Raw genomic sequence first — 25,023 nt, 5'->3', positions numbered from 1 at the left:
TCCCATGTCCCCTCAGAGTTGGTAGGACACAGTTTGCCACCCCGGAGTGGCTTAACTTGAATGTGTTTTGAGCAGGATTTTAGTTGTAATGCTGGCAAGAGCTGTCCCCGTGCAGACATCACCTTGGAGGAACAGGGGTGTGTTTCCCAGGTCCCCAGCCACAGCCCCAAGAAGGAAGTGCCCACAGAAGAGCCTCCAGTGCTGGGCCTGTCGGATGAGCCTCCCCGACCCCTGTCAGAGCCTGCCAAGCCTGCTGAGCTGGGACAGTGGAGACTTCCTTCAAGTTCAAGGCAGCTGCCCAGCCCGGGGCCCCAGAAGACATTCCAGTCCCTCCAAGAAAGCAGTGAGGAGCTTGTGCCCTAGAAGGCCAAGGACTGGATGTTAGGGGAGGGGCCTGCCTGGATGTCTGGGGTGGGGTGAGAAGTGGGGCCTCCACAGGTGGCGGGGACAGGAGCGTGCCAGGACGCCTTCACAGGGCCTCGATGATGGGGTGCATGTGCTTGCAGCCATGTGGCAGGCAGGGCTGCCTTCTAACGTGCTTCCTCCCCTCTTCCCCAATGCTGTCAGGTCCCCAGGGCCCCTCGCCATGGCCAGAGGAGACTTCCCGAGATCAGGAGCTGGTGGCCGTGCTGGTGAGCTGGGCCACACCCCAGGGAGTTCTCAAGCCCCAGGAACGTGTCTGCCGTTGCAGCTTTAGCTAATCTGCATCTGCCCCGATTCAATCCTGCAAAGCGTTTAATTCCCCACAGGTTCCTGAGGCATGTTCCTCACTCACCAAGGGTTTCTGCTCTTGACACAGGAGTCCCTGACCTTTGAGGATGTGCCAGAGAATAAGGTGTGGCCTGCACACCCCCTGGGTAAGCAAACCTTCCCTGGAGCAGTGACCACCGATCACTGATGCGTCTTTCTTTTCTTTTACTTTTCTTTCCCTCTCTCTCTCTCTTTTTTTTTTTAAGAGATCAGGGTCTCTCTATGTCGCCCAGGCTAGTCTCAACTCTTGGGCTCAAGTGATCCTCCCACCTCGACCTCCCAAAGTACTAAGATTACAGGCGTGAGCCGCCATGCCCGGCCAACACCTCTTCCTTTGACTGAAGTTCCAGACCCCACCTGACCTTCTGGCCTTTATGTTTTTTGAAACAGGGTGTCACTCTGTCACCCAGACTGTGGCACAATCAGGGCTCACTGCAGCCAGGACCTCCTGGGCTCAGGTAATCCTCCCACCTCAGCCTCCTGAGTAGCTGGGACTACAGGTGTGTGCCACCATGCCCAGCTAACTTTTCGTAGCAATGGGGTCTCACTATATTTCCCAGACTGGTCTTGGAACTTCGGGCCTCAAGTGATCCGCCTACCTTGGCCTCCCAAAGTGCTGGGAATACAGGCGTGAACCACTGTGCCTGGCCTTTCTGGCCTTTGTAAGGGGTTATTTTGATGAGGTTTTCTTTTTAGTTTTTAGTTTTAGGCCCATTGCGTCTGGTGTAATTGCCGGCTGTTAATTTTGAACTTTTAAAATAGGCAATCAAGGGAATCATTGCTAATGGGGTTTCCATTTGGGGTATCGAGACAGTCGTGGAACTAGATATTTATGATGTTGGCACAACCTTGTAAATGTACTTGATGGCCGGAACTGGACACTTAAAATTAATTATTGTGGTAAATTGCATGTTTTGTGTATTTTACTGAAAAAAAAAAAAATAAAGAGGGGCACCCTCACTTGCCCCCCACCCTCTCTACCCACCTACCAGGTTTTTTGTTGTCGTTTTGAGATGGAGTCTCGCTCTGTTACCCAGGCTGGAGTGTAGTGGCACAATCTCGGCTCACTGCAACCTCCCCCTCCCGGGTTCAAGCTAGTCTCCCGCCTCAGTCTCCCAAGTAGCTGGGACCACAGGCATGTTTCATCACACCCAGCTAATTTTTGTATTTTTTGTAGAAACGGAGCTTCACAATGTTGCCCAGGCTGGTCTCAAACTCACTCCTGACTTCAAGTGATCCGCCTGCCTCGGTCTCCCAAAGCGCTGGAATTACAGGAGTGGACCACTGCCCCTGACCTCTCACCGAGCAGCTTTGGAGGATCCTGGGTTTCTTTCTATGTCCAGGCCAATCTGGTTCTGGCAATTGATAGGAGCCCTGGGAATAAGCCTGACCATCTCTTGTTTTCTCTTGTTTCCCAGGATTCAGAAGCAGAACCGCAGACAAGGAGGAGTTTAAACAAGAAGACCCCAAAGGGGCTGCCTGGCCCGCTGCCATCTTAGCAGAGTCCCAGGCAGACAGTCCTGAGGTGCCAGGAGAGCCTCCCTCCCAGACACTCGGACCGGGCGCTGCGGACAGCGGCCCCAGTGAAGATGGGTCCCTTCTTGGTGGCAGGGAAATACTGGAGGTCAAAGTGGCCGAGGGCGCCCCCGAGCCCAATCCGGAGTTGCAGTTCATCTGCGCGGACTGCGGGGTGAGCTTCGCGCAGTTGTCCCGCCTAAAAGCGCACCAGCTGCGCTCGCACCCGGCCGGGCGCTCCTTCCTGTGCCTGTGCTGCGGGAAGAGCTTCGGCCGCAGCTCCATCCTCAAGCTGCACATGCGCACTCACACGGACGAGCGGCCACACGCCTGCCACCTGTGCGACCACCGCTTCCGCCAGAGCTCGCACCTGAGCAAGCACCTGCTCACCCACTCCTCCGAGCCCGCCTTCCTGTGCGCCGAGTGCGGCCGCGGCTTCCAGCGCCGCACCAGCCTCGTGCAGCACCTGCTGGCGCACGCCCAGGACCAGAAGCCGCCCTGCGCGCCTGAGAGCAAGGCCGAAGCGCCGCCGCCAACCGAGGTCCTGTGCTCCCACTGCGGCCAGACCTTTCAGCGCCGCTCCAGCCTCAAGCGCCACCTGCGGATCCATGCCAGGGACAAGGACCACCGGTCCTCTGAAGGCTCCGGCAGCCGCCGCCGGGACTCCGACCGGAGGCCCTTCGTGTGCAGCGACTGCGGCAAAGCCTTCCGGCGCAGTGAGCACCTGGTGACCCACCGGCGGGTGCACACGGGCGAGCGGCCCTTCTCCTGCCAGGCTTGTGGCCGCAGCTTCACGCAGAGCTCGCAGCTGGTCAGCCACCAACGGGTGCACACCGGCGAGAAGCCGTACGCCTGCCCGCAGTGCGGGAAGCGCTTTGTGCGCCGGGCCAGCCTGGCCCGCCACCTGCTGACCCACGGTGGCCCTCGGCCCCACCACTGCACCCAGTGCGGCAAGAGCTTTGGCCAGCCCCAGGACCTTGCCCGCCACCAGCGCAGCCACACGGGCGAGAAGCCCTGCCGCTGCAGCGAGTGCGGTGAGGGCTTCAGCCAGAGCGCCCACCTGGCGCGCCACCAGCGCATCCACACTGGGGAGAAGCCCCACGCGTGCGACACCTGCGGCCACCGCTTCCGCAATAGCTCCAACCTGGCCCGCCACCGCCGCAGCCACACAGGCGAGCGGCCTTATAGCTGCCAGACATGTGGCCGCAGCTTCCGGCGCAACGCGCACCTACGGCGGCACCTGGCTACCCATGCAGAGCCCGGGCAGGAGCAGGCCGAGCCCCCACAGGAGTGCATAGAGTGCGGCAAGAGCTTCAGCCGCAGCTGCAACCTGCTGCGACACCAGCTGGTGCACACGGGCGCCAGGCCCTACTCTTGCACGCAATGTGGCCGCAGCTTCAGCCGCAACTCCCACCTGCTGCGCCACCTGCGCACCCATGCCCGCGAGACGCTTTACTAGCTTAACCCACCTTCCGCCAGCCATGCCCTGCGCCCACCTACCTGGGGTGCTCTATAGCAGAGGCCTGCGGGAATGTCCCTTCCCACCATACCCCACTTCCCTCTGCCTCCACTTCCACAACTGTCCTTCCCAGCCCTAGGCATTAGTTCCCAGCCTCAGCAATGTAATTAAAACGCCCAAAGTAAAATGGCCTTCTCCAAAATGGCCCCTCTTTATTTCATTATAAGCCCACAAAAATTCCAACTGTCAGCTTTCCCTCTGGGGCACAGAGACACAGCTATGCCTTCTGGAGTAGGCTGCCTGGGAGCAGGTGTGGGGAGAGGATTGCCACCCAGAGTGGGGAAGAAGGGGAGATGTCAGCCATTACAGCCAGCCGTGGGGAGGACCAAGGAATCTGACCCTGAAATATTTTCTCCTCTGGACACTACCCTTGATCTGTGCTGTGCAGTAAGTACTCACTAGTCCACATAAGACTCCTTGAGTTGGCTGGGCGTGGTGCTGGTGCTCCCAGGATTTTGGGAGGCGGAGACGGGTAGATCACCTGAAGTCAGTAGTTCAAGACCAGCCTGACCAATATGGTGAAACCCCTGTCTCTACAAAAAATACCAATATTAGCCAGGTGTGGTGGTGTGCACCTGTAGTCCCAGCAACCAGGGAGGCTGAGGCAGAACTGCTTGAACCTGGGAGGCAGAGGCTGCAGTGAGCGGAGATCACACCATTGCACTCCAGCCTGGGTGACAGAGGGAGACTATGTCACCAGATGTCACAGGAGAAATTCCTCTCGTGGAAGACCCCAGAGAAGGTCATTTCAAGGAGGAGGGATCAGTCAGCTGAAAGATGGAGGGCGAGGAGTTGGGAGAGGCCGCATTTGAAGCACAGGAAGCCCTTCTGATGTATCGAGTGCCTACTGTGTACCAGGGAAGGTGCTGGGTTATTGAGCAGAATGAAGGCAAGGCACCCTGGGAAGGATGTGGGAGGGGTGGCCCAGGCAGGGGGAGTAGCAGGAAGCCAGGTGGGGGAAGGGAGGAGCCCCAGCTACAGCTGGACAGCATCTGTCCCAGAGGGGGACAGGAAACCTGATGACTGGCCTGACAGGACAGGACAGCCCTGAGCTCACGTGCAGTGGGAGGCCGGCAGAGGGCGCAGGCAGGGAGGGATTTCTTCTCTAGCGATACTTACTTCTGCTTTGGCTACTGCTTGGAAATGACTAGAGAAAGGCAAGGCCGGGGATGCCCGCTAGGAGGTGGAGACTGGGGCTGCCAGAGCCCCTGGGGACACAGCACAGCAGGAGGGATTTCTAGGTAAGAGGGAAGCATGGGGGACATGAGAGGGGTGAGTCAGGGACACGGGGTCACTGGAGAGGTCAGGGAAATGGGAGACAGAACTTGAACAGTGGCAGAGGGGAGATCCCACATGTGGCCCAGGGTAAGCTGAGACAGGACCAGGCCCTGGCTGTGAGCGGCTCCTCAGAACTGGGGGCTCAGGCCAGAGACAGTCCTTCCAGGGTAATGGGACGTAGGAGCATCTGCAGGATGTGAAGGAGGAAAGCCTGTGGGGCCCTTTGAGGCTCTGCAGAGAGGAACTCGGGATCCAGCTGCCTCTTTCCTCAGGAAGGCTGGGGACAGCAGGGCCCAGAGAGCCTGGCAACACCCTTCTTCCTGGTCACCTCCCCGAGCCCTGTAGGAGCTGCTGGGACAGGAAGCAAGCAGGGCCCCTCAGGGTGACCAGGGTCACTGTCCAGCTGTCTTCCCTGCTGGGCTCTAGGCTGGTCCCAAGGAGTGCTTGTTCCAAAACTCAAGAGTGCAAACTTTTTTCTTTATAAATTACCCAGTCTCAAGTATTCTCTACAGCAGTGTGAAAAGGGCCAGGCCAGGGAGGGGCGTACTGACCCCCAGGAATATTGCTGGTCCCCAAGCCCTTCACATCCACAAACACACCCAGCACCCCTCCCAGACAGTGGGCTCAGCCCTGGACAGCTGCTCAGGGAGCCTCCCCTGCGGGTGTTTGCTCCTCCCAGGCCATAGCCCATTTCCCTCTCCTCCTTCCTGCTTAGACCGAAGGCCAGAGTCATGGATCCCCAGGATGGGACGGGACAGGCTAGGCCAGGGACCCCAGCCCCATCTTTCTCTCGGCAGCTGCTGGTGGTTGCCAAGCCTCCCCTGAGTGGGAGAGGCTGGTCTCTGTGAGTCAGCAGAGGCGGGAAGTGGAGGAGCCTCTGCAGGACTGGGAGAGCGTGGCCTCCTACATGGTGAGAGGTGCCCTCCCAGGCGTTTATTCTGGCTGCTCCAGGCTCTGCAAATAACTGCAGGCTGGTGAGGCCTCAGGCCCAGAGATCCGACCCCTGCCTTCTTTCCTCTGCCCTGAAACCAGGGCCCAGTGGGGGGCTCCTGAGTCCCCTTCCGCCCCAGCCCCTTGGGCCTCTGATCTTGGGAGAAAACCAAGGGGATTTTGTGGCCTCAGCCCTGCCAGAGGGATGAGGGCAGAAGAAGGAGCCATGACAAGAAAAATGGGGCCCCAAAGTCCCCTCACGCTGAAGGCCCAGGGGTGGTGGTCAGGGAGCCGCTTCTGTGCTTCCAGCTCTGAGATCGAGGAAGCACCAGGCTAAAATCTTCTAGTCCTCAACCCACCCACCAGTGCATGGAGACCTGTGCACCGTTATCCATAAGGAAGTCAGGGGCCGCTGGGTGTGATGGCTCACACTTATCATTTCAGCACTTTGAAAGGCCAAGGCGGGTGGATCACCTGAGGGCAGGAGTTCAAGACCAGCCTGACCAACATAAGAAGCCCCTTCTCTACTAAAAACACAAAAAATTAGCTGGGCGTGGTGGTGCACGCCTGTAATCCCAGCTCTTCCGGAGGCTGAGGCAGGAGAATTGCTTGAACCCAGGAGGCAGAGGTTGTGGTGAGCCAAGACTGTGCCATTGCACTCCAGCCTGGGCAACAAGAGCAAAACCCTGTCTCAAAGAAAAGGAAAGAAAAAAAAAAAAAAAGGCAGGGGCCTGGCCTTGCTCCTCCACATCTGCAACCCGGGTATGTCCATAGGAGCCACATCCTTTGCTGTCACTACCGGGCCCCCCACCTCCCTGCGCCCGCCTGTCAGAGAAGCCTGGAGGCCGGCACCTGATTCCATCTGAGCAGCTATTGCTTCACTGTATTGCTTTCAGGGGAGAGTATGAGTGCAGTCCCACCACCACAGAGGATGCAGTCAGGGGTCCCACACGTGCGGAAGTCACGGGAGTCGGCACATCCGGAGTGTTTGGCTTCGTGTCCCACCCAAATATCATCTGGAGCTGTAATTCCCACATGTCAAGGGAGGGACCAGGGAGGAGGTGACCGGATCATGGGGGCGGGTTCCCCCGTGCTGTTCTGGTGAAACTGAGTGAGTTCTAATGAGATCTGATGTTTTAAAATGTTTGGCATTTCCCTGTCTCTCTCCCTCTCTCTCTCTCTCTCTCTCTCTCTCTCTCTCCTGCCACCGTGTAAGACATGCTTTCCCTTTGCCTTCAACCGTGATTGGAAGTTCCCTGAGGCCTCCCCAGTTTTGTGGAACTGTGAGTCAATTAATCCTTTTTTCCTTATAAATTACCCAGTCTCAGGTATTCTGTATAGCAGTGTGAAAATGGACCAAGAGAGAAAATTCATATCAGGAGTGGGCACTGCTGTAAAGATCATCTGAAAATGTGGAAGCAGCTTTGGAACTGGGTGACAGGAAGAGGCTGGAGCAGTTTGGAGGGCTCAGAAGAAGACAGGAAGATGTGGGAAAGTTTGGAACTTCCTAGAGACTTGTTGAATGGCTTTGAGCAAAATGCGGATGGTGATACGGAGAATGACGTCCAGGCTGAGGGGGTATCAGATGGAGATAGGAACTTGCTGTGCTAGAGCAAAGAGACTGGTGGCCCCTGCCCTGTGGTACTTTGAACTTGAAAGAGATGATTCAGCGCCGGGCGCGGTGGCTCACGCCTGTAATCCCAGCACTTTGGGAGGCCAAGGCGGGTGGATCAGGAGGTCAAGAGATCAAGACCATCCTGGTCAACATGGTGAAACCCCGTCTCTACTAAAAATACAAAAAATTAGCTGGGCATGGTGGCGTGCGCCTGTAATCCCAGCTACTCAGGAGGCTGAGGCAGGAGAATTGCCTGAACCCAGGAGGCAGAGGTTGCGGTGAGCCGAGATCACACCATTGCACTCCAGCCTGGGTAACAAGAGTGAAACTCCGTCTCAAAATTAAAAAAAAAAAGAGAGAGAGATGATTCAGCTTGTCTTGTAGTAGACATTTCTTTCTTGGAGGGCAGGGGTGGGCTGGAGTGCTGTGGAATGATTCTCCTGCCTCAGCCTCCTGAGTAGCTGGGATTGCAGGTATGTGCCACCACACCTAGCTAATTTTTGTTTTCTTTCGTTTTTTGTTTTGAGATGAAGTTTTGCTCTGTCGCCCAGGCTAGAGTGCAATGGCAAGATCTTGGCTCACGACAATCTCTGCCTCCTGGGTTCAAGCAATTCTCCTGGCTCAGCCTCCCAAGTAGCTGAGACTACAGGCGTGGACCACCTTGCCCAGCTAATTTTGTATTGTTAGTAGAGATGGTTTCTCCATGTTGATGAGGCTGGTCTTGAACTCCTGACCTCAGGTGATCCACCTGCCTCAACCTCCCAAAGTGCTGGGATTACAGGCGTGAGCCAGCGCTCTCTACCAGCAGTAGAAATTTCTAAGCAGCAAAGCATTCAACACGTGCTCTGTCTTTTCCTGAGACCACATGGTTCCGTGCACTCACAAAGACATGGTTTAGAATTAGAACTTACATTTAAAAGGGAAGCAGACTGTAAAAGATGGGAAAGTTTGCAGCCTGACCATATGGTAGAAAAGAAAAACCCATTTTCTGGAGAGAAATTCAAGTTAGGCCCAGCACCCTGCTGCTCTGTGCAGCCTTGGGACATGGCGGCCTGTGTCCCAGCCATTCCATTCCAGCTGCGGCTAAAGAGGGCCAAGGTACAGTTCAGGCCGTGGCTTCAGAAGGTGCATGTCCCAAGCCTTGGCAGCCTCCACGTGGTGTTGGGCCTGCAGGTATGCAGAAGACAAGAGTTGAGCTTTGGGGGCCTCTGCCTAGATTTCAGCAGATGTAGGGAAATGCCTGTACGATCAGGGAGAAGTCGGCTGCAGGGGCGGGGCTCTCATGGAGAACAGCTACTAGGGCAATGGAGAGGGGAAATGCAGGGTTGGAGCCCCCACACAGAGTCCCCACTGGGGCACTGCCTACTGCAGCTGTGAGAAGGGGACCACTGTCCTCCAGACCCCAGAATGGTAGATCCACCAAGAGCTTGTACCGTGTGCCTGGAAAAGCCGCAGACACTCAACACCAGCCCCCTGAAAGCAGTTGCAGGGACTGGACCCTGCAGAGCCACAGGGGCGGAGCTGCCCGAAGCCCTGGGGACCACCCCTTCATCAGCCTGCCCTGGATGTGAGACCTGGAGTCAGAGACATGATGTTGGTCACAGCAGCCTGACCGGCATGGTGAAGGCGCATCAGTACTAAAACTACAAAATCAGCCAGGCTAATTTTCAGCTACTCCACAGGCTGAGGTAGGAGCATCACTTGAGCCCGGGAGGCGGAGGTTGCGGTAAGCCAAGATCACCCCATTGCACACCAGCCTGGGCGATAACAGCAACACTCCATCCCCCCCCAAAAAAAGGTGTTTGGCAGTTCCCAACACCCCGCTTCTCCTGCTGCCACGCAGAACGTGACTTCCTTCTTTCACCTTCTCCCGTGACTGTAAGTTTCCCGAGGCCTCCCCAGTCATGTGGAACATTCTTTACAGCAGTGTGAAAATGGGCTAATACAGCAACGAATGAGCCTTGTCCTGGGAAAACCACTCTTGCGATCACAGTATCTCCTCTGCCAGGTAAGTTTAAGGTTTTATTATGACACCATCGTGATAGTGCCAGGTCAGAGCTGCAGCAGCAACGCCAGGCAAGGGGCTTGGGTGTGTGGGAGGGGGGCAGGGCATAGCAGAGCTGAGGAAGGGGTCAGGGTGGGTTCGAGGTGAAGGGGAGGGCAAAAGTGGCATTGGAAGCTTCACTGGGGTTCATAGCACTTCTGGGCTGTCAGCTCCTCAATCCCCTCTATGGGCTTCCTTAGTACTGAAAAGGGACCTGAGGAGCTCTGCCAGAGAGCAGCAGAAACGCTCAAGCTCTTTCCAGAAGGCCTTTGCTGCATCGACCAGGGCCGCCACCACCTTCTTCACCCAGGCCACAAACTTCTGCCACCACATCTGCAGCCGCTGCATCATGGCGCAGAACCATCTCATCACCTTGTCACAAAAGCTCTCCTCGGGCTCCTGGGTTTCGGGGTCCTCAGCTTCCAGAGCAGGGGGTCTGTTGCCTCTGAGTCGTAATTCATCTCTTTCTTTTTCAAGTAGAGGAATGAGCTCCTGTGGAAAGGGGGCACCATTCAGGGTCTGCAGGTGGGGGTGTCGGCCCCAGGCCCTGGCCACACCCAGGCCTCCCAGCCTTTTCCTGAGTCTGGGAGATGGAAGCCCACAGGTGTTGGTTTCTCAGCCACAGCACCATGGACAGGAGGGACTTTTCCCAGAGTCCCCTCCTCTCCACTCCCCTCCACAGCAGTGACACAGTGGCTGTGTCTGCTTGGTCACCAGGCCAGGGCCCCCATTGTGCCTTGAGTCGAAGGCAGGGCTCTGCTACTGTGTGCTGGAGGAGGGTGGGGGCAGCTCCCAGCTCGGCTGTCACTCCCAGCCCTCCACCCTCAGCTCCGGGGCTGGGCACACCCTGCCCACACCAACATCAAGACAGGGCAGGGGTCTGCCAGGCGTGGTGGCTCACGCATGAAGGGAGGACAAGACAGGCAGATCAAAAGGTTGGGAGTTCAAGATGAGCCAGGACAACATGGCGAAACTCTGCCCGCACTAGAAATGAAAATAAAATTTAGCCGGGCATGGTGGTGCACTTCTAGAGTCCCAGCTGCTGAGGAGCCTGAGGGAGGAGAATCACTTGAACCTGGGAGAGGGAGGTTGCAGAGAGCCCAGATGGCTCCATTGCACTCTAGCCTGGGTGACAGTGTGAGACTCTGTGTCAAAAAAACAAAAAAAAGACAGGGCAAAGGTGAAGGGAGGTAAGGCGCAGAGATGGGTGCCTCTCACTCACCAGGTGCTGTCCTTGATAGCAATCCACCACGGTGTCCAACATGCACTCTCTGAAGTCGTCCTGGGAGAGGAAGACACAGGGTGCTTGGGCTGCTCCTGCCGCCCCCTCCCCACTGTGGCCCCTACTGCTCCAGGTTGATTCCCAAGGGGACCCAGAGCCCAGACTTAGTACCCTGTGGAGCCTAAGACCCAGGGACTAAGCATGGTGGACGGGGAGGCGGCGGCTCACCTCCAGATCATCCAGGCTCAACTTCACCTGTAAGGAACAAAGCACATGGTTCCAGGCCCAGTGTCCCCTGTGCTCAACACCAGTCAGTCCTCAGCTCCCACATGCCCTGGACTGGGTCCAGCAGGGTCCCAGGCCACATCTGCCACCCTGTCATTTCCTCAAGGAGCCCTGGGGCTCAGAGGCCTCCCTTAGACTCCCTGGGGGTCCAGATCCCCCACCCGTGCACTCACTGCCACCCAGGTGCAAGCCTTTGCCCAGGGTAAGGTCCCTCTTCATCCTTCTCACCCTGAGACCCCACAGTGTGGAGAGCCTGAGGGCGGAGACACCTGACCTGGCGATTGAGGGAAAATCCACCCACCTTTTCAGGTTCCGATTCCTTGTTTCCCATTTTTTCAGTAAATTTGTCCACAAGCTGATGCTGTGAAGAGAGGCAGAGCTGGCATCAAAGGACCTGATCCTTGCCCCTCCTGGGTCCCAGGTGGCCCACAGTGTCCTCAGTGTTGCAGGCTGAGACCCAGACCCCCCAGCCCTGAGCAGACGTGGGGAAAAGCATTACCATTCGAGCATTCAGTTTCTTCATGCCATCGGACAGGCTCTGCAGAAATGATGGTGACACTCAGGCCCATGTGTAACCTTACCCTTTCCCCCAAGAGAAGTTACACACACACACTCACAACAGAGGTGTGGGATGAGAGGAGACACCACTCCCAGCAGCCCCTCACAGCCCAGAGAGCCCAGGGCAGGGGCAGGCAGGGCTCTCCTGGAACTGCTCAGAGAATGCTCCTCTCAGGAGCCAGCTCAGCTGGGCAGGCCCAAGGGCAGGCCCGCATAGGCCTGGGTGACCCTTCCTTCCAAGAGCAGGACCTGTGTGACCCTGGGGTGTCTTCCATGCACACACGGGGGCATGGACGCTGCCCTGGAGCAGGCTGGCTCAGCTGGGATTCCCACAGCCACTGTGGTCCCAGGTGAGAGGTGGCCAAGGAAGAACTTTCAGGGAGGCCACAGTGGCCGTCCCTCTCTGAGGAGCTGATTAAGATTCAGGAGTGCCAGGTAGGTCCACCCTATAACCAACTGCCAACCTGTGCCCACAGTGCCCGGGCCATTCCTGTCTGCAGACATGTGGCTGCACCCACAGAGGCAGGAGGTACCCCACAGACTCCCCGCTAAGACCCCATGTTAAGGCCCTAGTCTGGGGGTGACATGCCTGGCTTCCCCCACCGCAGAGTGGTGAGTGTCACCACAGATTGAGCAGGGCCTGGGAGGTGTTCTGGGCAGGGCAGATGTCTGCACACTTGGAGGCAGCAATGGTCCACTTCCCATGACACAGGGCAAAAGCAGCCACGTGCCGGCCTGTGGGAGCCACATGTCCTTTGGGTCCCTGTCTTGAACCTGGGCCAGGCCACAACCTGGAAAACTCCATTGTCACGGGCCACAGAGCTCCCTGGAGGGTCTGGTGGGTCTCGCATTTGGGGTGGGGCAGGGGTAGAGGACAGGAAGTGGGAAGGAACCCAGGAAAAGAGGAAAACACACCCAGGCCCAGATCTGGGCCCTGCTCTCAGGCCTGCCCAGCTGAGCCAGCTCCCGAGAGGAGCATTCTCTGAGCGGTTTCTAGGAGAGCGCTGCCCGCCCCTGGCCCGGGCTCTCTGGGCTGTGAGGGGTTCCTGGGCCTGGTGCTTTCTCTCATCGGCACCCCTGCCCTTCTCCAGCACCCCTGACACACACACCCTCCAGCACCTCCAACGGTACCTTCGTCCGTCACTGTCCTGTCACTCGGCGCCCCTGACTGAGCCTCACACACACAGGCAGCTAGAGAAATTCTTAGCGCACACGCGACCTTACGGGGTTTTTTCAGACAAGTCCACAAAAGCACACGCAGCCTCTTGCTCACCTCGGAAACCATGGTGGCCAAGAGTTCCAGGAGCCAGGACCTGCTGGTGAGTGACAGGTGTGAGGAAAAGTGTCTCAGAGAAGCACTCTCCTCCCCAGAGGGCTCTCACATTCAGAGACCCCAACTCCCCACCCGGGATGACCCAGCACCACTGAGACAGTTGCCTCCTCTACCCAGCCTAGCACAAACTCAGCTGGTTTTATTGGTGGAAGGGGCGTAATGGGTGGAGCCACTCCCAGGGCAGGAGGCCGGGCTGAGTGGCTGAAAAAGAGACAGAGACAGAGACAGACAGAGATAGAGACTTACCTGAGAGAGACAGTGGTCTGGAGTCCCTAGGAGGGATGAGGTCCGTCCCGGGCTGCGGTCCTGCACCTTCTGAGCTGGGGTGGGATTCTCTGAGCCCAGGAAGAGGCTGCTTCCCCCACCCTGCCAGCCCGAGAGGGGGAGGGCCAGAGGGAAAGTCCAGACTTGGGAAAGCAGGCTGGGGAAACTCCCAGAGCCCAGGGAGGAGACCTCAGCCAAGTGGAGTCCAAGGACAAAGGAATGTGGACATTGTCCTTGCATAAGGTGTGCCCGGACTCCAGAGGGCCAGAGAAGCTTCTGGGTGAGGAGGAGGCAGGACCCGCCAGACCGAAAAGGAGGCCCTGGAGGGCGGGGGCCTGTGCAAGTTGGAGGGGCGGCTAGTGGTGGTGTAGATCTACCTGTGGGACAAGATAGGACCCTCTGCAGGGTGAGAGGCATCCTGCTGACAGTCTGAGCTTGGCTGGCCAGGCTCTCCTGACGCCTTCTGGGCCGAGGCAAGGCCGGCGGGGGCAGAAGGTCACTGGTTCCAGCAATCCTGAGGCTCCCCTGCCGGCTTCTCTAGCCCCCCGGATTCTGACCCACCAGCCTGGCTGGGCCTCCCACCTCCTCCTCATGCCCCAGCCTGGTGGCCAAGCCCCCCAGCTGAGCACAACCACAGCCTTGACCTCGGGATGGCTTCTGGGGCTGCCCTGAGGCAGCAGCACAACAAGCATCCCTGACTGCAGACATCTCTTCTCGCACAGTCTGCAGGCTGGAAGTCCAGGGTCAGGGTGGGCAGCGCTGCGTCCTTCCGAGGCCGTGGAGCTGGGATCCTGCCTCTCTCCCGCCCTTGTACGTGGCCACCTTCATCTCCATCGCGTTCTTTCTGGCTATGACTGTCCACACTTCCCCTTTTCATAAGGACAGCAGTCACATTGAAGTCGGTTCCACCCCAGTATCCTCATTGTCACTTCATCACCTCCATAATGACCCTGTTTCCAAATAAGAGCACATTCTGAGGTCCTGGGGTGAGGACTTCAGCTTGGACACAATGTGTCCCATTACATTCTCCGAGGAGACCCGGAGAGACAGAACCTAGAAACCACGCTTTCCTGGTGAAATCTTCACTCGGGTGGACTAGACACTGGTTGTCACCTGCCTGCCACTTGGGAGTCCGTTCCACTGCGTGCAGCCCCCTCTCCACAGTTAGGAAGCGCAGATCTTCCCTGAGCCATCTCTGAACTGTAGAGTGGGAAAGAGAAGGAAGCCACTCCCGCACCAGCTACAAGTCTTGCTCTAGGCTTCAGCTCCTAGAGACTCACTCGCCCGGCAACCCTAGCCCCTCCGTGACTCACAAAGGCCACCATCCAAAGTCATCCATCCAGACTGTTCCCTGTTTTTATAGCTTCATGTGACGTAATTCACAGGCAAGGCAATGTACTCGTTAAGCTGTGCGATTCAAAGCAGGGAACGGCGTGAGCCTCACCAGCACCCGCTAAACGTGTTCAGCGCCTGAGAGAAGTTCTGCCCTCTGAGACACCACCACCGATGCTCATTTCCATGGACGACCACTCGTCTACTTCCTTTTTTTTTTTTCTTCTTTGAGATGGAGTCTTGCTCTGTTGCCCAGGCTGGAGTGCAATGGCACGATCTCGGCTCACCGCAACCTCCGCCTCCTGGGTTCAGGCAATTCTCCTGCCTCAGCCTCCTGAGTAGCTGGGACCACAGGCACGCGCCACCGTGCCCAGATAATTTTTTGTATTTTTAGTGGAGATGGGGTTTCACCATGTTGGTTGTAGGAAGTAGAAAAGTTGCTTTTAATAGTTTCCTTTCTTGTTAAAGAGCAGGTGTGCTAATAACTTTGTCCAGCCCTCTCCTAAGTAGCTGTTAGACACGCCATGCTTACAGGCACGTAGTACATTCTATGTCCTTGTACTTTAGCCAACATATCTGTGACGTTCTCCTTGTACTTTAACCAACATATCTGTGCTGGACGTGCTCACAGGCCTGTCCCAGCTCTCCACTGCTTTTACCTGTTTAGAAAGTTTTAAGTTTTTAGCCAATCGGGTTTTAGTTTAGATTGTGAGGTCTGGCTCCAGCCAACGGAGATCAGACACAGCGGTAAGGACGACCCCAAATGGGTGAGGGATAAATGTGTGTGTTTTCCTTTGTTCATTGTACTCTCATGGCCCGATGGCTAGCGAGGGTTCCCTTCCTGCAGTCCAGGAAGTAAAAATTATGTTGCTGAAAGATCCTTTGTCTCAGTGCTGATTTTTCTTTGTGGCACCAAGCATCTGTTTCCAACATTGATCAGCGAGTCTCGATCTCCTGACTTCGTGATCTGCCCGTCTTGGCCTCCCAAAGTGCTGGAATTACAGGTGTGAGCCACCGTGCCTAGCCTCATCTACTTTTGGTCTCAATAGATGCATCTCCCTCAGACGTTTCATATAAGTATAATTACATACTAGGTGATGTTCTGTGTCCAGCCTCTTTCACTGAGCCTAACGTTCTTGAGGTTCGTGTGTGTGGTAACACGGACAGTCCTTCGTGCCTTTTTCTGGCTGCATAATATTCTACTGCATGGACAGACCACATTTTGGTTTCTCCATTCATCCCTCTAAGGACATTTGGGCTGTTTCCACCTTTTGGCTATTCCAAATATAATGCTGCTGGGAACATTCACGTACAAGTTTCTGTGGCACGTGTGTTTTCAGCTCTCTTGGATGTGTATGAAGGAGAAGAATCGCTGGGTTACATGGGAAACGTGTTTTTAACCTTTTGAGGAACAGCAGACTACTTTTCATTGTCTGTGTCATTTTACATTCCCGGCAGCAGTATACGAGGGTCTGCTTCCTCCACATCCGCAGCAACGTCTGTTATTCCCTGTGTCTTTTTTTTTTTTTTTTTTTTTGAGATGGAGTTTCGCTCTGTTACCCAGGCTGGAGTGCAATGGCGCGATCTCGGCTCACCGCAACCTCTGCCTCCTTCCTGGGTTCAGGCAATTCTCCTGCCTCAGCCTCCTGAGTAGCTGGGATGACAGGCGCGCACCACCACGCCCAGCTAATTTTTTGTATTTTTAGTAGAGAAGGGGTTTCACCATGTTGACCAGAATGGTCTCGATCTCTTGACCTCGTGATCCACCTGCCTCAGCCTCCCAAAGTGCTGGGATTACAGGCGTGAGCCACCGTGACCGGCCAATTTTTTAAATTTTTATTTTTTGAGACAGATCTGTTGCTCAGGGTGGAGTGCAGTGGTGTGATCACAGCTCAGTGCTGCCGAGACTTCTCTGCCTCAAGCGATTCTCTTCGCTCAGCCTTCCCAGGAGCTGGGACTACAGATGTGTGCCACCACCATGCACGACTAATTTTTTGAATTTTTTGTAGAGACAGTGTCTCACTGTGTTGCCTAGGCTGGTCTTGCTCTTGGGCTCAAGCGGTCCTCCCAGTTTGGCCTCTCTAACTGTTGGGATCATAGGCGTGAACCACTGCACCCTGCCTCTTCCCAACTTTCTGAATGATGTCCTTTGAAGCACAATTTTGATTACGAGACCATACGATTTTTAAATAATACTTAAAAAATAAAAGTAATCACTTCGACATGACATTTTTGTGCAGCAGACTTAAAATGTTAAAGGCTGTGGACGTCTCCACGCAGCCAGCACCCTAGTTCCACAGTGACCATCCCTCCTCCGCATGCCCCAGAACCAACTTTTGGGTTCTTCTCTGCTTCCTCCTCCCACTTTTCTTTCCCCTTTTTCTTCTTCTTGTTTGTATTTATTTATTTATTTGGTGATGGAGTCTCCTCTGTGGCCCAGGGGGAAGTACAATCTTGGCTTGGTGCCATCTTGGCTCACTGCAACCTCCCTCTCCTGGGTTCAAGTGATTCTTGATTCTTCTGCCTCAGCCTCCTTAGTAGCTGGAATTACAGACGTGCACCACCACACCCAGCTAACTGTTTTCTATTTTTAGTGGAGACAGGGTTTCACCACGTTGGCCAGGCTGGTCTCGAATGCCTGACCTCAAACGATCCACCTGCCTCAGCCTCCCAAAATGCTGCGGTTACAGATGTGAGTCACTGAGCCCTCCCCCACTCTTCCTTTTTTAGACTCCCCAGCAACCCTGGATTCCTTCTGCAAAGCGAGGAGATTCAGGTTGGTTCAGTTCCCACCACCACACTTCTCCCCAAGTCCATCAGTGCTCAGAAGAATGGAAGGGCCTTCTGTCTATTCATTTTTACTGTCCTGAGTGGGATGAATAAGCTTCTAAAATACAAGTTTCCACCTTCTCATACATGGGAAGGAAACTGACAGAGGCCCAAATCGTTTCCTAGCTACCCAGAATTCCCAGGTAACTGACCAAAGCCTCCTGCCCATCCTCAACCCTTCCCGGTGGCTGCCCACAGCCTTGGCTCCAGGAAGCACTGTGGGGCCACTGAAGCTGGATGGCAACCTAGGAAGTGGCCCCTTAGCGACTCTGCCCATGGAGGTCAGGCCGTCAGTGTGGCTCTGCAGAGAAGGTATGAAGAGATTGGTCCTGGGGTGGGGGAACACCGCAGAGCCACAGAAATGCCACGAGACAGCCAGCGGCTGGCCCCCATAATCCCCCCCAACTAGTCAAAATGCGTTTCCTGACCCCACCCTGAGTGAGGATTCAGGGTGAGGTGTGGGATCTCCAAATGTGAATTTCCCAGTGATTCTAATGTGGAATAGTCTAGAAAACATAGTTCTAGAAACAATCATTTAGATCCTCTATCTGCGGGGAGTGAGGACAGGGTGAACGAGGTGGCCCCAGGTTCCACCCATCCCTCACTCTGGAACTAGGGCCACCCAGGAGTGCTGAGGAGGCACTGACTGTGCCTGAGCCAGGGTTCGTCCCCGTCTTTGCACCAGTGTTGAGTTGATGGGAGCCACGCTGTTCTCTCCAGGGTGCAAGCAGGGAAGGGATTCCTGGGGTGGACTGTGTAAGGCTGACCCAAGGGATGGAGAGACAGACCCAGGGTCAGGGTTAGCAAGTTTATTTTACCCTGCCAGGCTGTCTCGGCACAGGCAGTGAAGGCAGCAGCCTGGCTTACAGACCCTGGGGGTTACAGAGAGGGTTTGCAGGGAGCTGGGCGCTATTCTAAGAAAAACCGCATCTTGGTTCTCAGGGGCTGACATTCTGCTTACTTGGGTTAACACGCTGAGTTTCAGAGCCGGGTGCCACCACATCCTGGGGCCCTGTTTACCAGGCTTGAGGGTGTTTTTGTTATGAGCTCGGCTTAGCAGGGGAGAACGGGGAGGGGGTCTTTGCACTTGCCTTGCTGTGACCCTAACAGAAGGGTGCCCGATTGAATGGGAGGCAGCTCTGGCCCCAGGGAGGCTGAGTGGCCTTGGCGGGAAGTGGAGTGACTGGAAACGAGCTTAACGGAGTCTGGAGAGCAAAGGTCGTCCCTCCAGCCACTGATGCCACCACCCAAGACATGACGCCTGGGTCCTCAGGGCGGTCTCTGGGCTGGGTCCGAGGCTGGGTCTCAGGTCCCCACCAATGTGGCAGTGACTATAGGGGGGCATTGTGGGAGCAGGTGGGAGAGGGGCTGGGCCCAGCCTCGCAGTCAGACCTGTGCTCAAAGGACCCAGGAGCGCCAGGCACAGTGGGCAGGCGGGGCGGGGCTGCGGAGAGTCTCCGAGAAAAGCTGGCTCTTCCCGGAAAAGGACGGTCTTGCGGGGGCAGCGACCGCGGGAACAGCCCTTTCCTTCGGGTAACCCAGTGGGCCGGCCCTCCTCGGCGCCCCTCCCCGGGCTCGGGAGGGTCCGACCGCCCCCTGCTGGCCAGAGGGAGGCAAGGACGGGGGCGGTGACCGACGCGTGGTCTCTGCGTGCGGGCGCCCCCTGGCGCGGGCTCCGGAGGTGGCGCGGGGAGCGCAGGACCCAGCTGAGGCTGAGCACAGCGCCAGGGATCTGTGCTCCGGAGAGATCCGCCCCGCTTAGTCCGCGCGGGAGCCCCAGTCCCTGGGAACAGACCAGGGGCCTCCGCAGCTCGTCACAACCCCCAGCCAGGTCCGGCGGCGGGTGACTCGGCGGTGGAGGGCGCTGTTCCGCCCGGGTGAGCGCCCCGTCAGCGGGAGGCGACAGCTGGCACCAGCAGGGGGAGCACCAGCAGGGGGAGCACCAGCAGGGGCAGGAGGAGCTGCGGTCCCGAGGCCTGGTGGAGCTCGCACTGACAATCGCAGGTTTCGGACTCGGGGGTTGCTTTGGGGGCCAGCAAAGAGGGCGCGGGGGCCAGAGCTGGGGGCGGAGCAGCCCAGCTACTTGGCCCCCCACGGGCTCGGGGGGCGTTTGGCTCGGTCTTTGTGTCGCCCTTGGGGAAGCGCCCGTAGAGGGCGCCCTTGAAGAAATAGGTGTCACCTGGGGGACAGGAGCGTGAGTCCCGGGCCGGCTTCTGTGCTTCCGGCTCTGTGATCAAGGAAGCACCAGGCTGAAATCCTCTAGTCCTCAACCAACCCACCTGGTCACCGAGACCCATGCACCGTTATCCATAAGGAAGTCAGGGGCCTGGCCTTGCTCCTCCACATCTGCAACCCGGGTACGTCCATAGGAGCCACATCCTTTGCTGTCACTACCGGGCTCCCCGCCTCCCTGCGCCCACCTGTCAGAGAAGCCTGGAGGCCGCACCTGATTCCATCTGAGCAGCTATTGCTTCACTGCATTGCTTTCAGGGGACAGTATGAGTGCAGTCCCACCACCACAGAGGATGCAGTCAGGGGTCCCACACGTGCGGAAGTCACGGGAGTCGGCACATCCCGAGTGTTTGGCTTCGTGTCCCACCCAAATATCATCTGGAGCTGTAATTCCCACATGTCAAGGGAGGGACCTGGGAGGAGGTGACCGGATCATGGGGGCGGGTTCCCCCGCGCTGTTCTGGTGAAAGTGAGTTCTCACCAGATGTGATTTTTGTTGTTGTTGTTGTTGTTAGACGGAGTTTTGCTCTTGATGCCCAGGCTGGCGTATGATGACACAATCTCGGCTCACTGCAATGTCGTCCTCCTGGGTTCAAGCGATTCTCCTGCCTCCGCCTCACGAATAGCTGGGATTACAACACATACCACCACTCCCAGCTATGTTTTTTTTTTTTTTTTTTTTTTTTTTTTTTTTTTTTTGAGACGGAGTTTTGCCCTTCTTACTCAGGCTGGTGGCGTGATCTCGGCTCACCCCAACCTCCGCCTCCTGGGTTCAGGCAATTCTCCTGCCTCAGCCTCCTGAGTAGCTGGGATTACAGGCACGCGCCACAGTGCCCAGCTAATTTATTATATTTTTAGTAGAGATGGGGTTTCACCATGTTGACCAGGATGGTCTCGATCTCTTGATTTCGTGATCTACCCGCCTTGGCCTCCCAAAGTGCGGGGATTACAGGCTTGAGCCACCATACCCGGCCTATTTTTTGTATTTTTAAAGAGACAGAGTTTCACCATGTTGGCCAGGCTAGTCTCGAACTCCTGACCTCAGATGATCCATCTGCCTCAGCCTCCCAAAATGCTGGGATTACAGGTGTGAGCCACCACATCCTGCCGAGGTCTGATGTTTTAAGTGTTTGGCAGTTCCCTGCTTCCTGTCTCTCTCCCTCTTTCTCTCTCCTGCCACCACGTAAGATGTGCCTTGCTTCTCTTTTGCCTTCCACCATGATTGTAAGGTTTCCTGAGACCTCCTTGGATTTTTGGAACTGTGAGTCAATTAATCCTTTTTTCTTTATTAATTACGCCATCTCAGCCGGGCACGGTGGCTCAAGCCTGTAATCCCAGCACTTCGGGAGGCCGAGGCGGGTGGATTACGAGGTCGAGAGATCAAGACCATCCTGGTCAACAAGGTGAAACCCCGTCTCTACTAAAAATACAAAAAATTAGCTGGGCATGGTGGTGCGTGCCTGTAATACCAGCTACTCAGGAGGCTGAGGCAGGAGAATTGCCTGAACCCAGGAAGCGGAGGTTGCAGTGAGCCAAGATCGCACCATTGCACTCCAGCCTGGGTAACAAGAGTGAAACTCCGTCTCAAAAAAAAAAACCGCCATCTCAGGTATTCTTTATAGCAGTGTGAAAATGGACCAAGAGAGAAAATTCATATCAGGAGTGGGCACTGCTGTAAAGATCATCTGAAAATGTGGAAGTAGCTTTGGAACTGGGTGACAGGAAGAGGCTGGAGCAGTTTGGAGGGCTCAGAAGAAGACAGGAAGATGTGGGAAAGTTTGGAACTTCCTAGAGACTTGTTGAATGGCTTTGAGCAAAATGCGGATGGTGATACGGAGAATGACGTCCGGCCTGAGGGGGTATCAGATGGAGATAGGAACTTGCTGTGCTAGAGCAAAGAGACTGGTGGCCCCTGCCCTGTGGTACTTTGAACTTGAGAGAGATGATTTAGCATGTCTTGCAGTAGAAATTTATTTATTTATTTATTTATTTATTTATTTCCTTCTTTCTTTCTTTCTTCCTGATGGAGTGTTGCTCTGTCACCAGGCTGGAATACAGGGGCACGATCTCAGATGACTGAAATCTCTGACTCCCTGGTTCCAGCGATTCTCCTGCCTCAGCCTCCCCAGTAGCTGGGATTCCAGGCGCATGCCATCACGCCCAGCTAATTTCTGTATTTTTAGTAGAGACAGCGTTTCACCACGTTAGCCAGGATGGTCTTGAACCCCTGACCTCGTGATCCACCCGCCTCAGCCTCCCAAAGTGCTGGGTTTGCAGATGTGAGCCACCAACTCTGGCCAGCAGTAGAAATTTCTAAGCCACAAAGCATTCAACAGGTGACCTGTCTTTTCCTGAAACCATATGGTTACACGCACTCACAAAGACGTGGCTTGAAATGAGAACTTAGTTTAAAAGGGACGCAGAGCGTAAAGGAATGGAGCATTTGCAGCCTGACCGTGAGGTAGAGGAGAAAACCCATTTTCTGGAGAGAAAGTAAAGCTAGGCCCAGGGCCCCGCTGCTCTGTGTTGGTGTTGGTTTTCCCCAAGTAGTTCTGGTGTGAGTGAGTGAGTTCTCACAAGAACTAATGTTTAAAAAGTGTTTGGCGGTGGACTGGGTACGGTGGCTCACAACTGTAATCTCAGCAGTTTGAGAGGCTGAGGTGGGTGGATCACCAGAGGTCAGGAGTTCGAGACCAGCCTGACCAACATAGAGAAACCCCGTCTCTACTAAAAATACAAAATTTGCCAAGCATGGTAACACATGCCTGTAATCCCAGCTACTCAGGAGCCTGAGGCAGGAGAATCACTTGAACCTGGAAGGCGGATGTTGCAGTGAGCCGAGATTTCACCATTGCACTCCAGCCTGGGCAGCAAGAATGAAACTCCATCACAAAGAAAAAAAAAAAAGACAAGAAAAAGTGTTTGGTGGGTGGGCACAGTGGCTCATTCCTGTAATCCCAGCACTTTGGGAGCCTGAGGTGGGTGAATCACCTGAGGTCAGGAGCAGGAAATCAGCCTGACCAACATGTGGAAGCCCCATCTCTACTAAAAGTATAAAAGCTAGCTGGACGTGGTGGTGCATGCCTGTAATCTCAGCAGCTCAGCAGGCTGAGGCAGGAGAATTGCTTAAACCCTGGGAGGTGGGGGTTATACTGAGCTGAGATCACACCACTACACTCTAGCTGGGCGACAGAGTGAGACTCTGTCTCAAGAAAAAGAAAAAAAAGGGCCGGGCACGGTGGCTCAAGCCTGTAATCCCAGCCCTTTGGGAGGCCAAGGCGGGTGGATCATGAGGTCAAGAGATCGAGACCATCCTGGTCAACATGGTGAAACCCCGTCTCTACTAAAAACACAAAAAATTAGCTGGGCACGTTGGCGAGTGCCTGTAATCCCAGCTATTCGGAGACTGAGGCAGGAGAATTGCCTGAACCCAGGAGGCGGAGGTTGTGGTGAGCTGAGATCGCGCCATTGCACTCCAACCTGAGTAACAAGAGCGAAACTCCGTCTCAAAAAGAAAAAAAAAGAATGTAATAGAACCTAATAAATCACAGACATTTCTAACGCCGTCTAGTATCCCAGTCCCCCATAAATAAAGCGTGGCCTTCATATAACCAGGCTACAAATGAATGAGCAACTCCTGCGTATCTCACGTCTGGGATACTTTCCAGCGGCAGGAGCCCCGGGGAGGGCCAAAGAAGAGCACCTGTTCCCAGGCAGGCAGAGCTCTCATGGGGTCTGGCAATGCTGGCAATGCAGCGGCATTGTATTAGGTGGCTGTGGTCACAGGAGCACGGCCAAAAGGGCAGTGCACTCCAGCCTGGGCGACAGGAGCAAAACTCCCATCTCAAAAAAAAAAAAAAAAAAAAAAACAGCGTTTGGCAGTTCCCCCTGCCCGCTTCTCCGGCTGCCATGTAGAACGTGCCTCGATTCTCTCTCACCTTCCCCCATGATTGTATGTTTCCTCAGGCCTCCCCAGGCCTGTGAAACTGTGAGTCAATTAACCTTCCTTTCTTCATAAATTACCCAGTCTCAGGCATTCTTTATAGTGGTGTGAAAAATGGACTAATACAGAAACGGATAAGCCTTGCCCTGGGAAAACCACCTTTGTGATCACCGTATCTCCTCTGCCACGTAAGTATAAGCAAGTTTTATTAAGACGCCATCGTGACAGTGCCAGGTCAGAGCTGCAGCAGGAATGCCAGGAGGTGCAGGAGAGCAGAAGGAGGGGTCAGGGTGGGTACATGGTGACAGGGAGGGCAAAGGTGGTGTCAGTAGCTTCACTGGGGTTCAGAGCACTTCTAGGGTGTCAGCTCCCCCTTCCCCACTGTGAGGCTCCTTAAGGACTGGAGAAACTGACAAGCTCTGCCAGAGAGCAGCAGAAACTCTCAAACTCTTTCCAGAAGGTCTGTACTTCACGGACCAGGTCCGCCACCTTCTTCACCCGGGCCAGAACCATCTGGCACCACGTCTGCAGCCACTGCAGCATGGCCTTGAAGCCCTCCTTGGGCTCCTCGGGCTCCTGGGTTTTGGGATCCTCAACTTCCTGGACAGGGGGTCTGTTTCCTCTGCACCATAATTCATCTCTTTTTTTTTTTTTTTTCAAGTAGAGGAGTGAGCTCCTGTGGAATGGGGGCAGCATTCAGGGTCTGCAGGTGGGGGTGTCAGCCCCAGGCCCTGGCCACATCCAGGCTTCTCAGCCTTTACCTGAGTCTGGAGGATGGAAAGCCCACAGATGTTGGTTTCTTGGCCACAGCACCATGGACAGGAGGGACTTTTCCCAGAGTCCCCTCCTTTCCATTCCCCTCCATGGCAGTGACACGATGGCTGTGTCTGTTTGGTCACCAGGCCAGGGCCCCGACCGTGTCTTGAGTTGAAGGCAGGGCTCTGCCACTGTGTGCTGGGGGAGGCTGGGGGTAGCTCCCAGCTGGCTGTCAATCCCAGCCCCACACCCCCAGCTCAGGGGCTGGCCACACCCTGCCCACACCAACATCAAGACAGGGCAGGGGTTTGCCAGGCATGGTGGCTCATGCATGAAATCCAGCACTTTGGGAGGCCGAGGTGGGCAGATCACAAGGTTAGGAGTTTGAGAGCAGCCTGGGCAACATGGTGAAACTCTGTCTGCACTAAAAATAGAAAAAAAAATTAGCCCAGCATGGGCACAATGTGTCCCATTACATTCTCCAAGGAGACCCGGAGAGACAGAACCTAGAAACCACGCTTTCCTGGTGAAAGCTTCACTCGGGTGGACTAGACACTGGTTGTCATCTGCCTGTCACTTGGGAGTCCGTTCCACTGCGTGCAGCCCCCTCTCCACAGT

At 55.6% G+C, this 25,023-nt stretch overlaps 2 protein-coding genes across 24 annotated transcripts in view; one reads left to right on the top strand and one right to left on the bottom strand.

Moving 5' to 3' along the window:
• ZSCAN10 (zinc finger and SCAN domain containing 10) overlaps positions 1-3,926 on the top strand; it is a 41,938-nt gene extending 38,012 nt beyond the window's left edge. For 15 of the 22 annotated variants that reach the window (XM_078344460.1, XM_078344461.1, XM_054242525.2 and 12 more), the window contains 4 exons: positions 76-343; positions 568-632; positions 800-857; positions 2,169-3,926. In XM_078344460.1, the coding sequence (XP_078200586.1) occupies positions 76-343; positions 568-632; positions 800-857; positions 2,169-3,724 (1,947 nt within the window). In that variant the 3' untranslated portion in view covers positions 3,725-3,926. The remainder of the gene's footprint in view (positions 1-75; positions 344-567; positions 633-799; positions 858-2,168) is intronic. The other 7 variants (XM_035266699.3, XM_078344469.1, XM_078344470.1 and 4 more) reach the window with 3 other exon arrangements.
• Positions 3,927-9,604: 5,678 nt separating this feature from the next.
• Positions 9,605-14,646, bottom strand: IL32 (interleukin 32). 2 transcript variants are annotated; one of them, XM_078344478.1, is made up of 7 exons: positions 13,297-14,646; positions 12,990-13,029; positions 11,658-11,696; positions 11,460-11,519; positions 11,102-11,128; positions 10,874-10,933; positions 9,605-10,143 (listed from the first exon to the last, which is right to left on the bottom strand). In XM_078344478.1, the coding sequence occupies exons 1-7, from the start codon at positions 13,728-13,730 to the stop codon at positions 9,826-9,828; spliced, it is 978 nt and encodes a 325-aa protein (XP_078200604.1). In that variant the 5' UTR covers positions 13,731-14,646; the 3' UTR covers positions 9,605-9,825. The 2 variants fall into 2 exon arrangements, with proteins under 2 accessions (XP_078200604.1, XP_035122588.1); XM_035266697.3 differs by having other exon boundaries at positions 12,990-13,032; positions 13,296-13,366.
• Between the last annotated feature and the right edge of the window lie 10,377 nt (positions 14,647-25,023).

This window comes from Callithrix jacchus, chromosome 12, assembly GCF_049354715.1.
Source record: "Callithrix jacchus isolate 240 chromosome 12, calJac240_pri, whole genome shotgun sequence".
Classification (NCBI taxonomy): domain Eukaryota; kingdom Metazoa; phylum Chordata; class Mammalia; order Primates; family Cebidae; genus Callithrix; species Callithrix jacchus.
This window is presented reverse-complemented; position numbering and strand designations above follow the sequence as displayed.

What these genes read in the sequence shown, in the direction of transcription:
- IL32 (XM_078344478.1), bottom strand. Translation starts at nt 13,730, where the DNA reads ATGCCTCTCACCCTGCAGAGGGTCCTATCTTGTCCCACAGGTAGATCT. An exon ending in AGAAACTGAATGCTCGAATG is followed by an intron (nt 11,520 to 11,657) that starts GTAATGCTTTTC and finishes CTCTCTTCACAG; the next exon opens with CATCAGCTTGTGGACAAATT. An exon ending in GCTATCAAGGACAGCACCTG is followed by an intron (nt 10,144 to 10,873) that starts GTGAGTGAGAGG and finishes CCCTTTCCACAG; the next exon opens with GAGCTCATTCCTCTACTTGA.